Source organism: Phyllopteryx taeniolatus, chromosome 2 (assembly GCF_024500385.1).
Source record: "Phyllopteryx taeniolatus isolate TA_2022b chromosome 2, UOR_Ptae_1.2, whole genome shotgun sequence".
Taxonomy (NCBI): Eukaryota; Metazoa; Chordata; class Actinopteri; order Syngnathiformes; family Syngnathidae; genus Phyllopteryx; species Phyllopteryx taeniolatus.
In genome coordinates, this window is record NC_084503.1 from 5,222,819 (window position 1) to 5,239,055 (window position 16,237).

A 16,237-nucleotide genomic window follows, 5' to 3' on the forward strand; every position below is an offset into this window, starting at 1 on the left:
AAGGAATGTGCGGAGGTGAACATCTGCGGATGTATAAAGAACGGGTGCAAAGTAAAAGAAGATAACGATGATTGGGAATGAGGTCAATTTTCTAGATTTTGTGGCTGAAGTGATCAACTGCACTTGCAAAAAAAAAAAAAAGTGCTACAAAATATCTCAATATCAAAGCATTGCCTTCTATCGGATAGTCATGAATTTAAATATATTTATGAATAAAGGAGCAAGCGATTATTTAAAAAAGTTATTAGAATGAAAAGGACTGATGAGGGCACAAATCGGTGAGAAAACAAGGAAGTGTTTATGAATATAGAAATGTAAAAATACATTTATTCATATGGGAAGGAAAATAGGAACAATGTAAAAAAAACAATCAATTAATAGGTACTTGTGAAGTGTAAAAATGTTAAAGTGTGAGTGAGGTTAATCCCCCCCCCCCCCAAAAAAAAATGTGTGATGTAAAATCATGTATAGGTTTATTATTTATATATTTAGAACTTGTTTAACCAGCAAAACCGCACTGTGATTAAAAATCTCACGTACTAGAGTGAAGACCAACAATTTGGCTTGGAAGCCATTGCAGTACTCATTGTAGATCTTTGGGTGGCGGAAATGTGCTGTCGCCGTGAGCGAAGCGCCGAAGAAGAAAAGGGGTCCGTCTCATTTCTGTATTAGGAAATCCCAATGTCCTACCTCCTAGCTCTTCTTTTTCCATGCTAGGACATTGACAAAGGAACGAGGTACGAATGTGAAAAACGATTGGGGAATATAAGAGGCGCGATCTTGAATGACGTATTTTCACGGAGACGTCCACTTAAGATGACGTCACCCCATTGAAGTGTGTCACAAATTAAACGTATGCGTGGCTTAATTACGACTACCGCCACAAATGTTCACTTAATGTTTCATATATTAAGTGGGGTTACATTAAAGTCAAACATAAGCAACTCTGAGCCGGTGCAATGAGGTCATTAAACACTGCCACAAATACAACAGACACTCAGCAAAATGTGTGTATTCAAAGTCGAAGGATGAACCATTTCATTTGCAGTCGTGTTGTGTTCACGATCCAGCTGGTGCGCGTCGCCATCGAGGAGCGGACGGATTTTGCGCCGAGGACACATCAGACGTCCCTCGATTGATGCTCGCTCCTCGATGGCCGATGAAGACGCTTGAGACGGCGGCGTGACAACAATTTCCGGCGCGAGGACCGGACCGACGAGCTTGGAACGTTGCCTTTAAGAGACTTGAGACGCACCCTAAGAGGTTGTTTATTTTGTCCAAGTGGAGTTGCCGTACTACTTTTGCTGCAGCGCGTCTCTGTTCCGTTGTACATTCTTCTTTATGAATTCATATTTGAACGCACCCAAGCGTCGACACAAGGGCGTCCATTTCTTTTCATCTACTTTTCCGGACATAAACGCCATTTATTAAATGTTTGTGTCCGGATAAACTCGTCACGGTGCTCGTTGACGCTTCTCGAGCTAGCTTAGCTTCGCTCGCTAGCCGCTAACGAGGGGGGGCGGGGGGGGAGACACGTGCTAGTTAGCATTAGCCGAGCTCAAGTGCAAAGTGTTGGCATCGCCGCGCGAAAATGTGCGCGAGAACGACAGCAAGGGACGCGGAGAAACTTTGCGGAATAAAAGAGGAGAAGAAGCGACGACGCCAACTGCTGGACGCGGTTTGCAAGCAGCCTCGAGTTGTGCTACACAGAGCAGGTTTGTTCACGTCCTCCCGTCGCTCCACTTTCCTTTCTTAGCAATATTCTTAGCAGAACGTTCTCCGAATACCAGTGTGACGTCATTGTCGTAAAAATTGATTGGTAGAAAAGTCCACCACTTCCATAGACAGTAATGTTGGCGGAAACATGTCGCAGACGTTTTTTGTTTTTTTTGACTAGCATTATACAAGTTTGTGTCAGACAAAGATAGGCAGCAAAGCTTCTGTAAAACCGTAGTAACCAGGTTTTGCCTGATCAATACGCAGTTACAGGGACACGTGGGTCCCAAATCCGCCCACCTGGCCAGACCTGAGGCAATGTATTGGATCGACAACCGTGACAGAAAGAACAATATACCGGTTACAAGCGGCCAAAATGAGTTTCCTCCGCAGGGTGTCCGGGCTCTCTCCCTGAGAGAACGGGTGACAAGCTCAGAGTCGAGCCGCTGCTCCTCCGCATTGAGAGGAGCCGGATGAGTCAGTCGGGGCTTCTGATTCGGATGCCTCCCGGACGCCTCCCCGGAGAACTCATCATGCATTTTGGGCAAGCTCGGCCACAGTGTTTGACGTAAAGCGACGCTATTGGCCGGGAGATCGATTCCCTCGTTAGGGTCGGGCATCGTATGAACTTGAGCGATTCCGATTCCGGTTCCAAACGATTCTCGATTCCGATTCTTTTAGGGGACTGGGTCCAAAAAGTTTGCATGGTTTAAATGAAGGGTGTCCAAATTCTGAACATCCATTTTTCTTTGCAGACTAAAATGAACAAGTGTTGCACAGAGGCGACTGCTCATTCATTTGAAGTTGAGACACACTTTTTGTTCGCCGCCTCCGCCGTCGGGGACAAGCGCGTCTTCCTGCGTGTTCTCCTTCGTTGGTTTTCACCGCTTCTTATTCGTGGCATCGAAACTGGGAACCGAAATTCTTAAATTTGATTCTCGATGTCCAACCCGAACTACAGAATAAATGCCAATGTTCTCAGCATGAACATAGTCCTTTAAAGTTCAGGGTTTAGTTCAAAAACTAAAAACAAAAAAACGGCACTACCTCTCCAGTCCAGTCATTGGCGCTAAATAAAAAGCGAAGGCCAAACAAGAGCAAGGACATTTTTCATCATTTTATCATCCATCCTCGTTCCCTCCATTCTCAAAATATCAAGAAGTGCCGGCCGGGAACTTCCAGAAAGCGCATAGATGCAACGAGGGACTCAATCGGACGCTTGGGGAACTTTATTTTAATTATTATTTTTTCGGAGAGCTCCTGTAAATGTTCCTGTGGTGGAAAAGCAGATCAAGATACGCAACATGAGACTTGACTAAGCGAAGCTTGACTTTAGCAAACATGTTTGTCTTCTTGTGTCCTGCAGATGTCAGCGAGTATCTTCGTCCTGAGCAGCAGGAACCAGAGTTCCCCCGCCTCAAAGAAGAGGAGGGGCCACAGCCTCTTCACATTAAACACGAGGCGCTGGAGCCCACTCATATTAATGAAGGAGGGGTGCCACACATTAAAGATGAAGAGCAGGAGCACGAAATCAAGTTTCCACTGACTGCCGTTGTGAAGAGTGAAGATGATGATGGGGAGCACCGTGGAGGCTCACAAGCGCACGGCCGCTCAGCTCCACTGTCAGATCCTGATGACACAACATCGCACTCTTCTGACTATGATGATGATGATGATGATGAGCAACACTCTAAAGGTGATAAGAAATGTCACACTCGCAAAAAATGTCTTAAATGTTCTTACTGTGACAGAACCTTTTACAACAAGTCATCGTTGAAAACGCACACAAGATCACACACTGGAGAAAAACCTTTTGCCTGTTCCGTTTGTGGTGCGAGATTCTCTTTGAATGCAAATTTGACAAGACACACAAAAATACACACTGGTGATAAACCATTCGCTTGCTCAATTTGTGGCAGACGATTCGCTGAGAAGAGCACTTTAACAGTACACACGAGAAGACATGATGGACAGAAACCTTTTACCTGCTCAGTTTGTGGTAAAAGTTTTACTGAGAATGGAGAATTAAGAATCCACACAAGAACACACACTGGAGAAAAACCTTTTTCCTGCTCAGTTTGTGGTAAAAAGTTCCCTTTCAAGAACACTTTAAGAATGCACACAAGAAAGCACACAGGAGAAAAGCCTTATGCCTGCTCCGTTTGTGGGAAAAGATTCCCAACAAAGTCACATTTAACAAGACACGCAAAAACACACACCGGAGATAAACCATTTGCCTGCTCAGTTTGTAATCAAAGATTCTCTATAAAGGACAATTTAAGAAGGCACACACGAAGACATAATGGAGAGAAACCTTATACCTGCTCCGTTTGTGGTAAAAAATTCACTCAGAATAGTTTAAGAACGCACTTGAGAACACACACGGGAGAAAAACCACATGCCTGCTCAGTGTGTGGCAAAAGCTTTGCTTCAAAGCGACATTTAACGAGACACACAAGCTCACACACTGGAGAAAAACCTTTTGCATGCTCAATATGTGGAAGACGATTCAGTCAGAAGGATGAATTAAAAGGACACACAAGAAGACACTCTAGTGAGAGACCGTTTGCCTGCTCAGTTTGTGGTAAAACATTCACTGTGAAGAGAGATTTAAGAATACACACAGGAATACACAAAGGTGAGAAACCTTTTGCTTGCTCAGTATGTGGGAAAACATTTTGCAGAAAGTCCTATTTAAAAATGCACACAAGAACACACACTGGCGAAAAGCCTTTCGCCTGCTCAGTTTGTAGTAAAAGATTCTCTACGAAGGCACATTTAAAAAGACACGCAGAAACACACAGGGGGCAGAAAACATTCACCTGCCGGGTGTGTGATAAAACATTCGCTCGTAAGGGGCATCTTATGAGACACAAGTGTGCTGGGGAGAAGAGCAGCAGTCAATAAAGCAGGGGATCAGGGAATGGTTAACTCATTTCCTACTCCCAAATCAATACATGTAGGAATTTTTAGATCGTAGACTGTTGACTAAACTTTTGGAGGACTTCCAAAAGAGAGTTGTTGACAGAGAGAAAGTTGCTGGTCATATCTTAGAAAGAGTTCATGTGAAAACGCTACGAAGCTTGGAAAAAAAATGTGACAATGTGAGTTAATCGAGGTAAAAAAAAATAAAAAATTTAAATAAATAGTCGCCGTAAAAGGGGTGATCCACGGTATTTTGGTAGATGTGAGTTTGTAAAAACTTTACAATGATGCTGGAGGAAGACGCATACTGATTTTAAGGAGATTGTTTAAAAAAAAAAAATAATTGCACGTCTATTCATTGAGTTTGAAGAAATAATCGTACATGAATGTTAATGTAAAAGAACATACGTACATTGTTGCATAAAGTGTTACAAAATATCTCGATATCAAAGGAGTCACCTGGGAACAAATACAAAATGAACAGCGCAACCGGGAAAATATATGAAAATAATTACTATCTGCTAGCAACTTTATATTGTGTCTGTGCGTTTTCGTGTACGGGGTGAAGTTGCGTGACGAGGTAAAACAGCACAAATATTCGCAGAGTCCAAAAACTACGCAAAGAATCTGTCTTAGGGAGGGGAAGAAAATGTGTTTTTGGGGTATGGCTGTGTATTTATTTAGGTTTTTTTTTTGGTATCAACAGATCATAAGTTATTGTCCTTTGTTTTATGGAACAAACAAATTGCGGAGACGTGTTATGTGTGTGATAAATGACTGTCAATAGAGGAATAACTTAGAAAGCAATCGAATGAGTTGTAACATGGGGGTAGGATTATATACGGCAAGTTTGACATCTTCCTGCTCCTTTTCAAACACTACTGCTTTTTTTTTTCCTTTTTTTGGGGGGGTATCTAATTTTGTATTTGGTCTTCGAAATAAACTGTTTCGTTCATTTATTCCCATTGGTCAATAATTCAAATGTTACAGTATATCTAGAACTAAACAATAAGCAATGATTAAAATGTGTGTGTGGGGGGGGGGGGGGGGGGGGGGGAAGCCTTGTTGCATGAACTGATGAACCCTGCTCGGATGAGAACAAGAACGTCTTCGAAGACGAGCGGAACGGTCCAATTGCCATCGAGAATGAAATGACCTGGAAGAATGAGAATATTCACAAGTATGGAACAAATTATTATTGGGTAGATACAGCAAACCCAACACTTGCTTACTAATGCAACATTCAGAGCAAAGAAGTCCGCAGGTGAGCACACTGCACGCATGCAGTCTCGTTGGAGTTTGGACCTCTCTCGAGCAGATGCCATCATATGGACCAATCAGACCCAAGCCGGTTCCCGTATTTCAATTAGGAACGATGACCAATCCAATCAGGGACAAACTCGTTCACGTGCCGAATAATCATGACAAGTTCCGGCACTCTCAAATACCTAACGGAAAAGGACATTTTTTGCATTTCCAACCAAAATGATCATGCAAACTACATAAAAGATGATCGAGATTAATTACAACAAAATCATGACAAAACGAGAATTGTTTTGATAAATCAAGATATTTATATGGGAACAATGTCATAAAATGGAATGGATTCAAAGGCAATTGTGAACTGTACAAATGTGAAAGTGTGAGAGAGAGGTCGATGAAGGAAAAATGTGATCTAAAAGCTCTTTATTTATTTAGAAATTGTTTAACCGGGAAAACCTCATTAAGGTTAAAAATCTCCTTTACGAGAGTCCTGCTCCAACGAAAACGAACAAGTTAGATTGGGAGCCACTGCAGTAATCATTTCAGACCATCGGGTGGCAGTAATTTGAAATCATTGCGAGCAAACCGCCGATAAACGCAAAGAAGAAGAAGCAGGCCACACACGACGACCGTAGAATGAAAATCAGCGCCATGAATAAGCGCGGCTAAGCGACGTGCGTATATAGAGGCCATGTTGGAAAGGTCGACGTTCCTATCTGAGACAATGCATGAATACTGAAATTAATTCATAACTTGCTTATTACTAGATCGATTTTCATGGTGGGTACTACGTTGTCAACGCCAAAGCGTATACTAGCAATGAACAATTTATTTAAAGCTAAAAAAAACCCATTTAAATATGTTTTGGGGTTTGAAAGGGACCAACAGTTTCCTTGTGAATTGACGTCGTTTTCCTCAACCGTATGCAGCACAACGCGCTCATGACGACCTCTGACCTCTAGCGTTGCGACGCCCTTGCACGGAGCTCAAAAGGGGCGTGTCGAAGAAGAATATCGTCCAAGTTAATGTAATATAATGTAACGAGCTTAACTAAATTCTTCTTTCGGATTTGTTTTTACTTGAACTTAGCGAAGCATCGACACAGGACGCCCATCTCTACTTTTCCGGACTCATACGCCATTTATTAAATGTTTGTGTCCGGATAAACTCGTCACGGTGCTCGTTGACGCTTCTCGAGCTAGCTTAGCTTCGCTCGCTAGCCGCTAACTGGGGAGAGACACGTGCTAGTTAGTATTAGCCGAGCTCAAGTGCAAAGTGTTGGCATCGCCGTGCGAAAATGTGCGCGAGAACGACAGCAAGGGACGCGGAGAAACTTTGCGGAATAAAAGAGGAGAAGAAGCGACGACGCCAACTGCTGGACGCTGTTTGCAAGCAGCCTCGAGTTGTGCTACACAGAGCAGGTTTGTTCACGTCCTCCCGTCGCTCCACTTTACTTTCTTAACAATATTATTAGGAGAACGTTCTCCGAATACCAGTGTGACGTCATTGTGCTATCGTACTATATACAAGTGGCAACCAGGTTTTGCCTGATCAGTACGCAGTTAGGGACACGTGGGTCCCAAATCCGTCCACCTGAGGCAATGAATCAGGCACATTGTATTTCGATTTGCACGCTCTCATGAATTGCGTGTATTATTATCTCATGTGTTGGCGTCTTTCAGAGCTTTGTATATCGCCCCATGAGTCCTGAAAGACAAAAAAAAGTAAAGGCAGTAGGCTGAAATGGATAATGTAGTCGATTAATTAATAAACAGAAAATGTATTTCGATTTATGCGTTATGTATCATGAAAGATGTGCTTGAGAAAAATCTATTTCCTGTTGCCTGGAAGCCAGGTTTAGCTTTACAAGTTGTTTTTTGGGATAACTGGGTTCAGACAATAATATTTATCGTCTTTATATAGTTCCAATGTATGTCTAAAGCTACTTCACAAATCAATATCGAGGTTTAACACACACCATCAGCACAGATCACGCACAGACACGCACACAAAACCATACATACGCCGCACCAAACACAACTTTTCGTTTATGGCAGGGCCACGCTTGACCAAATTGGGCCCAAAGCGAAATTGGTTTGTTTATGGTATTAACAGGAATAACGTCAGTGATGGATACAGCCAGTGATAAAGTGCAATGAGACACCGTTTAATTTAGGTCTCTTTCACAGTTCCAATCATATTTGAGCTCTTTTCCCGTCCGAAATAAACGAGGTGAGAGTCTTGTCAATGGTTTGAAATAAAGATTTAGAAAGATAGATTGGTGAATCATGCGTGAAGAGGGAGGAGAGAATAGGGCTAAGGACACACCCCTGGGGGACTCCAGTGTTCAGAATTAGGATGGTTGGGGTGTAATCTCCAATCCTTACACTTTGTGTTCTGTGAGGAAAAAAAAAACATTGTATTGGATTGTATTTTCTCAAGTTATAAGTGTGCTGAAATATAATGCAGCCCTATGGGGGGCACAAGTCAGTGCAAACTGTAGGCCGGTCCCAAGCCCGGATAAATGCAGAGGGTTGCGTCAGGAAGGGCATCCGGCTTAAAACCTTGCCAAACAAATATGAGCGTTCATCCAAAGAATTCCATACCGGATCGGTCGTGGCCCGGGTTAACAACGTCCGCCACCGGCGCCGTCAACCTGCAGGGCGCTGTTGGAAATTCAGCTACTGTGGGTCGAAGTCGAAGTCAAAGAAGAAGAAGAAGAAGAAGAGGTGGAAAGCGGGTTCTTCGGCAGAAAGAGAAGAGGAAAACACAGAGCCTAGAACTGAATGTGGGGACTTTGAATGTTGGGACTATGACAGGAAAATCTCGGAAGTTGGTTGACATGATGATTAGGAGAAAGGTTGATATATTGTGTGTCCAGGAGACCAGGTGGAAAGGCAGTAAGGCTAGAAGTTTAGGGGCAGGGTTTAAATTATTTTACCATGGTGTAGATGGGAAGAGAAATGGAGTCGGGGTTATTTTAAAAGAAGAGTTGGCTAAGAATGTCTTGGAGGTGTAAAGAGTATCAGATCGAGTGATGAGGCTGAAATTTGAAATTGAGGGTGTTATGTGTAATGTGATTAGTGGCTATGCCCCACAGGTAGGATGTGACCTAGAGGTGAAAGAGAAATTCTGGAAGGAGCTAGATGATGTAGTTCTGAGCATCCCAGACAGAGAGAGAGTCGTAATTGGTGCAGATTGTAATGGACATGTTGGTGAAGGTAATAAGGGTGATGAAGAAGTGATGGGTAAGTACGGTATCCAGGAAAGGAACTTGGAGGGACAGATGGTGGTAGACTTTGCAACAAGGATGCAAATGGCTGTAGTGAACACTTTTTTCCAGAAGAGGCACGAACATAGGGTGACCTACAAGAGCGGAGGTAGAAGCACACAAGTGGATTACATCTTGTGCAGACGATGTAATCTGAAGGAGGTTACCAACTGTAAGGTAGTGGTAGGGGAGAGTGTGGCTAGACAGCATAGGATGGTGGTGTGTAAGATGACTCTGGTGGTGGGGAGGAAAATTAGGAAGACAAAGGCAGAGAAGAGAACCATGTGGTGGAAGCTGAGACAGGACGAGTGTTGTGCAGCTTTTCGGGAAGAGGTGATACAGGCTCTCGGTGGACGGGAAGAGCTTCCAGAAGACTGGACCACTGCAGCCAAGGTGATCAGAGAAGCAGGCAGGAGAGTACTTGGTGTATCTTCTGGCAGGAAAGGAGAGAAGGAGACTTGGTGGTGGAACCTCACAGTACAGGAAATCATACAAGGAAAACGGTTAGCTAAGAAGAAGTGGGACACTGAGAGGACCGAGGAGAGGCGAAAGGAATACATTGAGATGCGACACAGGGCAAAGGTAGAGGTGGCAAAGGCAAAACAAGAGGCATATGATGACATGTATGGCAGGTTGGACACTAAAGAAGGAGAAAAGGATCTATACAGGCTGGCTAGACAGAGGGATAGAGATGGGAAGGATGTGCAGCAGGTTAGGGTGATTAAGGATAGAGATGGAAATATGTTGACTGGTGCCAGCAGTGTGCTAGGTAGATGGAAAGAATACTTCGAGGAGTTGATGAATGAGGAAAATGATAGAGAAGGGAGAGTAGAAGAGGCAAGTGTGGTGGACCAGGAAGTGGCAATGATTAGTAAGGGGGAAGTTAGAAAGGCATTAAAGAGAATGAAAAATGGAAAGGCAGTTGGTCCTGATGACATTCCTGTGGAGGTATGGAAGCATCTAGGAGAGGTGGCTGTGGAGTTTTTGACCAGCTTGTTCAATAGAATTCTAGTGCGTGAGAAGATGCCTGAGGAATGGAGGAAAAGTGTACTGGTGCCCATTTTTAAGAACAAAGGTGATCTGCAGAGCTGTGGCAACTATAGAGGAATAAAGTTGATGAGCCACACAATGAAGTTATGGGAAAGAGTAGTGGAGGCTAGACTCAGGACAGAAGTGAGTATTTGCGAGCAACAGTATGGTTTCATGCCCAGAAAGAGTACCACAGATGCATTATTTGCCTTGAGGATGTTGATGGAAAAGTACAGAGAAGGTCAGAAGGAGCTACATTGTGTCTTTGTAGATCTAGAGAAAGCCTATGACAGAGTACCCAGAGAGGAACTGTGGTACTGCATGCGGAAGTCTGGAGTGACAGAGAAGTATGTTAGAATAATACAGGACATGTACGAGGGCAGCAGAACAGCGGTGAGGTGTGCTGTCGGTGTGACAGAAGAATTTAAGGTGGACGTGGGACTGCATCAGGGATCAGCCCTGAGCCCCTTCCTTTTTGCAGTGGTGATGGATAGGCTGACAGATGAGGTTAGACTGGAATCCCCGTGGACCATGATGTTTGCAGATGACATTGTGATCTGCAGTGAAAGCAGGGAGCAGCTGGAGGAACAGTTAGAAAGATGGAGGCATGCACTGGAAAGAAGAGGAATGAAGATTAGCCGAAGTAAAACAGAATATATGTGCATGAATGAGAGGGGTGGTGGGGGAAGAATGAGGCTACAGGGAGAAGAGATGGCAAGGGTAGAGGACTTTAAATACTTGGGGTCAACCGTCCAGAGCAATGGTGAGTGTGGTCAGGAAGTGAAGAAACGGGTCCAAGCAGGTTGGAACGGGTGGAGGAAGGTGTCAGGTGTGTTATGTGACAGAAGAGTCTCTGCTAGGACGAAGGGCAAAGTTTATAAAACAGTGGTGAGGCCAGCCATGATGTATGGATTAGAGACAGTGGCACTGAAGCGAAAACAGGAAGCAGAGCTGGAGGTGGCGGAAATGAAGATGTTGAGGTTCGCTCTCGGAGTGACCAGGTTGGATAAAATTAGAAATGAGCTCATCAGAGGGACAGCCAAGGTTCGATGTTTTGGAGACAAAGTTAGAGAGAGCAGACTTCAATGGTTTGGACACGTCCAGAGGAGAGAGAGTGAGTATATTGGTAGAAGGATGATGAGGATGGAGCTGCCAGGCAAGAGAGCTAGAGGAAGACCAAAGAGAAGGTTGATGGATGTCGTGAGGGAAGACATGATGGCAGTTGGTGTTCGAGAGGAGGATGCAGGAGATAGGCTCTCATGGAAAAGGATGACGCGCTGTGGCGACCCCTAACGGGACAAGCCGAAAGGAAAAGAAGAAGAAGATAAGTGTGCTGAAATATCCACGTTTGGGCAGACAGTGCGAGACAACTACTACAGTACATGAAAGCTGTTGTTTTTGTTTGTCTAAATGGCGGCACGGTGGCCGACTGGTTAGAGCGTCAGCCTCACAGTCCCGTGCTTGCGTGGACTCTAAATTGCCCGTAGGTGTGACTGTGAGTGTGAATGGTTGTTTGTTTGTATGTGCCCTGCGATTGGCTGGCAACCAGTTCAGGGGGTACCCCGCCTCCTGCCCGATGATAGCTGCAATAGGCTCTAGCACACCCGCGACCCGAGTGAGGAGAAGCGGTGCAGAAAATGGATGGATGGATAAATGTAAACACAATGAGTAGCTTGCTGTTTCCTTCATTGTAACGACGACCTTCCCAACATGGCCGCCAAGCAGGCACGACGATCAGCCGGGCTGGCTAATCTAGTGTTAATACCTTTGCCCGGGAAGCCCAGTAGAAGATGTTCTGTGAGGTCATGTGACTTTCTTTTTGATTGGTGCACTTAAACGTCACTAGCGCTTAAAATGGATTGGCGCAAACAGCGGCCAATGCGGAAGTCAAAGTTGTAGTCTCGCGCACGAAATAGTTGATAAATAAGCAATAATGGATAAATATAAGTAGCCAGCGACATTTCGATCATTGTAACTGAGTAAAAGTACCGTTAGTTATTAACAGCAGAAGCGGCGGAAGGGTTTTTTCTGGTCTCGTCAACTCCTATGACTTATTCAAAGCAGGTCCCCACCGCACAGGCGGAACCTCAGGACGAATGCGCTCGCATATTAGTGCGGTGCGGAGTAATATTCACAATTACATCTGTGTGTGGATTGTGTATGTGTGGAATGGGTCGAGCTGCCGGCGTTCAAGGAGTACGAAACAGTCTTTGTGACGGCAGCCCCCCAAATGAGACTGATGACGCATGTACAGTCGTGGTGGGGGGAAAAACGCACTACCCCTCCAGTCCAGTAAGTGGCAGTAAAAAAAAAAAAAAAAAAAAACGAAGGCCTAATAAACACAATGAAATTTTTCGTAATTTTGTTAACCATTATCATTCTCGCCATACTAAAAATAACTTGTTCTAATGATCGTGCACTAATTGCTAATATTGATACACCACATCAGCATCTCATCATGAGACTTGACTGAGCAAAGTTTGTCTTCTTGTGTCCTTCAGACGTCAGTGAGTATCTTCGTCCTGGGCAGCACGAGGCCGAGTTAACCCACGTCAAAGAGGAGGAGGGCCCAGAGCCTCTTCACATTAAACAAGAGGCGCTGGAGACCACTCATATAAAAGAGGAAGAGGAATCCGAGCCCCCTTACATTAAAGAAGAAGAGCAGGAGGGCGAAATCACCAAATTTCCATTGACTGGTGTCAATGTGAAGAGTGAAGAAGATAATGGAGAGCACTGTGGAGGATCACAAGCACGCAACCTCTCAACTCCGCTATCAGCTTGTGATGACACAACATCACACTCTTCTGACTATGATGATGATGATGATGATGAAGAACAACACCCTAACGGTGATAAGAAATGTCACACTCGTAAGAAATGTCTTAAATGTTCTCACTGTGACATAACGTTTTGCAACAAGTCATTGTTGAAAACCCACAAAAGATCACATACTGGAGAAAAAACCTTTGCCTGCTCAGTTTGTGGGAAAAAGTTTTCTCGCAAGTACAATTTAAGAATTCACACAAGAAAGCACACGGGAGAAAAACCTTATGCCTGCTCCGTTTGTGGTAAAAGATACACAAAAAAGTCACATTTAACAAGACACGCAAAAACACACACTGGAGATAAACCATTTGCTTGCTCCATATGTGGTAGAAGATTCACTCAGAAGGTAGATTTAACAAGACACACGAGAACACACACCGGCGAGAAACCTTTTCCCTGCTCGGTTTGTGGTAAAAGATTCTCTCAGAATAATTTAATGCACTTCAGAACACACACAGGAGAAAAACCTTATGCCTGCTCAGTTTGTGGTAAAAACTTTGCTTCAAAGCCACATTTAACAAGACACACAAGATCACACACTGGAGAAAAACCTTATGCATGCTCTGTTTGCGGTAGAAGATTCAGGTATAAGGGTGATTTAAAAGGACACACAAGAAGACACTCTAGTGAGAAACCATTTGCGTGCTCGGTATGTGGGAAAACGTTTTACAGAAAGTCAGATTTAAAAACGCACACAAGAACACACACAGGAGAAAAGCCTTTTGCCTGCTCAGTTTGTAGTAAAAGATTCACTTCCAAGGCAGATTTAAAAAGACACACAAGAACACACACCGGAGAAAAGCCCTTTGCCTGCTCAGTTTGTGGGAAAACATTCAATTTAAAGGCACATTTAACAAAACACAGCAACACACACGGGGCAGAAAACATTCAGTTGCGGTGTGTGAGATAAAACGTTCCCTCGTGTGGGTCGTCATATGAGACACAAGTGTGCTGGTGAGGAGAGCAGCAGTCAATAAAGCAGGGGATCAGGGAAGGGAATCGTTAACTCATTTCCTACTCCCAAATCACAATATAGCAATTTTTAGAAACAAATTTAGATTTTTTTTTTTGGATGTATTAATTTTTTTTTTAAGATGCTGACTAAACTTGAAGGAATTCCAAAAGGTAAAATGTTGAGAGATGGGAAGTTGTTGATTATGTTGTAAAGACAACGCCTGATGGCCCGGTTGTCATGACAACCCATTTTTCTTCTTCTCACGTCTTCCCTCACGACATCCATCAACCTTCTCTTTGATCTTCCTCTCACTCTCTTGCTTGGCAGCTCCATCCTCATCATCCTTCTACCAATATACTCACTATTTCTCCTCTGGACGTGTCCAAACCATGTCTGCTCTCTCTAACTGTCTCCAAAACATCGAACCTCTGCTGACCCTCTGATGAGCTCGTTTCTAATTTTATCCAACCTGGTCACTCCGAGAGCGAACCTCAACATCTTCATTTCCGCCACCTCCAGCTCTGCTTCCTGTTGTCTCTTCAGTGCCGCTGTCTCTAATCCGTCCATCATGGCTGGCCTCACCACTGTCTTCTAAACTTTGCCCTTCATCCTAGCAGAGACTCTTCTGTCACATAACACACCTGACACCTTCCTCCACCCGTTCCAACCTGCTTGGACCTGTTTCTTCACTTCCTGACCACACTCACCGTTGCTCCGGACGGTTGACCCCAAGTATCTAAAGTCCTCCACCCTTGCTGTCTCTTCTCCCTGTAGCCTCACTCTTCCCCCACCACCAACGCTCATATTTGTCTGGCAAAGTTTTAAGACGGATGCCCTTCCTGACGCAACCCTCTGCATTTATCCGGGCTTACAGTTTGCACTGACTTGTGCCCCCCATAGGGCTGCATTGGTTGTCATGGCAACCCCAAGAACTGATAAACTGTTACATTCCTGCCTCCTGAACCTCAACCAGCCAGTTTGCTTTCATACGAGTCAGGAAACCTGGTTTATATCATCTGGCACCATAAAACTGACTGCAAGTCTCCTCTCACTGGTATAGCATGGTTGACGGATGACTGTTGAACAATGGAACATGGTCACCGCTCCTGTGGACATTAAAATGACATTGAAACCCCGCGTTTGTAACAAACCTTCAGCAATGTTCTAAATGTATACCCTGATGCCTGTGTGATTGCGTTTTTACAGGTTGGCTTCTGAATTTGTTCCTTCTGAATGTGCCGCTGTGTGTGATTATCAACCTGTAAAAACTGATTGTGCCAAGAACACTAGTTTAGCGCCTGCGCGAGAGTTATAACAATCGTTTGTTGTTATATTTCTTTCCTAAGCGTGGGAGAGTACAAAGTTGGAAGTATTTTAGATTGATACATGATTTTTAAACCCATTTTTATGAGGCAAATTGTAGACGAAATTCTAGGTGATGGGTGTGGTTTTCTCCAGTTCCCCTGTCCCTTAGACACGCCCCCTGTGTACTTAACCTGTGGCGTCTTCCCTCTCTGGATTCTTGGGTCTCGGCTCTTTGTTGGTAGCCACGGCAGCCGTACTAGTTACACCCGCAGTTGAGAGCGGGGCCCGCAACAAGTTCATTAGGCAGGAAAAGTGACACGCGCACCCCAACGGGACAACAACTTTCTTTTTGCATCTTTTGGGGTTTTTACTTTTTGTGCATCTTCTTCTTCAAGTAAACCTGCCTCCTTTCCTCCTGAGATGCTCGGAGACAGAACATCCCCAGGGCCAACTTTTCTACGGTCGTTAGTAGACCATTGTAATCGTTGCCAGAATGTACAAAATGAGTGCCTCATAATTTTGGGGTAAAATACCAGCATCACGGAAGTTCCAACTTTGTACTAGCGCAACACGCTGTAACCTATTCACGCTCATTTTTAGTCCAGCAACACACGATGTCCTATTTTCTTTACGTATGCCTATTTTTTTCTATTACCATTGTTATTTTCTTTTTGTGTTAGAGTCCCTCTGTATGTTAACCCATAGTTTTAGATTTAATTAAATTTTCTATAAAATTCCACTTCCTGTCGTGTTTTGTTTGTGTTTGACAGTAAAACAGTTGTAATCGAGAACACTTATTTCATTCATGTAGCAGCCTTCTAAATTACTGAGATTGATCGAGATTTTTCTCGTCACTTTTCCTAAGTCCGGGTTGGACTCTTAATATGTTGAGAGAGGTCAAATGTGTCCAGTATAGCAGAGAGTTCTTTAGATATTTTTTTTGCCTC

At 44.0% G+C, this 16,237-nt stretch overlaps 1 protein-coding gene across 2 annotated transcripts; it reads left to right on the forward strand.

Annotated features, from left to right (window-relative positions):
• Positions 1 to 1,270: 1,270 nt before the first annotated feature.
• On the forward strand, positions 1,271 to 16,029 carry LOC133468882 (zinc finger protein OZF-like). Of its 2 annotated transcripts, XM_061755123.1 has the most exons (3): positions 1,271 to 1,715; positions 3,083 to 3,412; positions 12,706 to 16,029. In XM_061755123.1, exons 1-3 carry the CDS (start codon positions 1,592 to 1,594, stop codon positions 13,938 to 13,940), a joined length of 1,689 nt encoding a protein of 562 aa, XP_061611107.1. In that variant the 5' UTR covers positions 1,271 to 1,591; the 3' UTR covers positions 13,941 to 16,029. The 2 variants fall into 2 exon arrangements, with proteins under 2 accessions (XP_061611107.1, XP_061611116.1); XM_061755132.1 differs by lacking the exons at positions 1,271 to 1,715; positions 3,083 to 3,412 and adding an exon at positions 6,758 to 7,325.
• Positions 16,030 to 16,237: the final 208 nt, after the last annotated feature.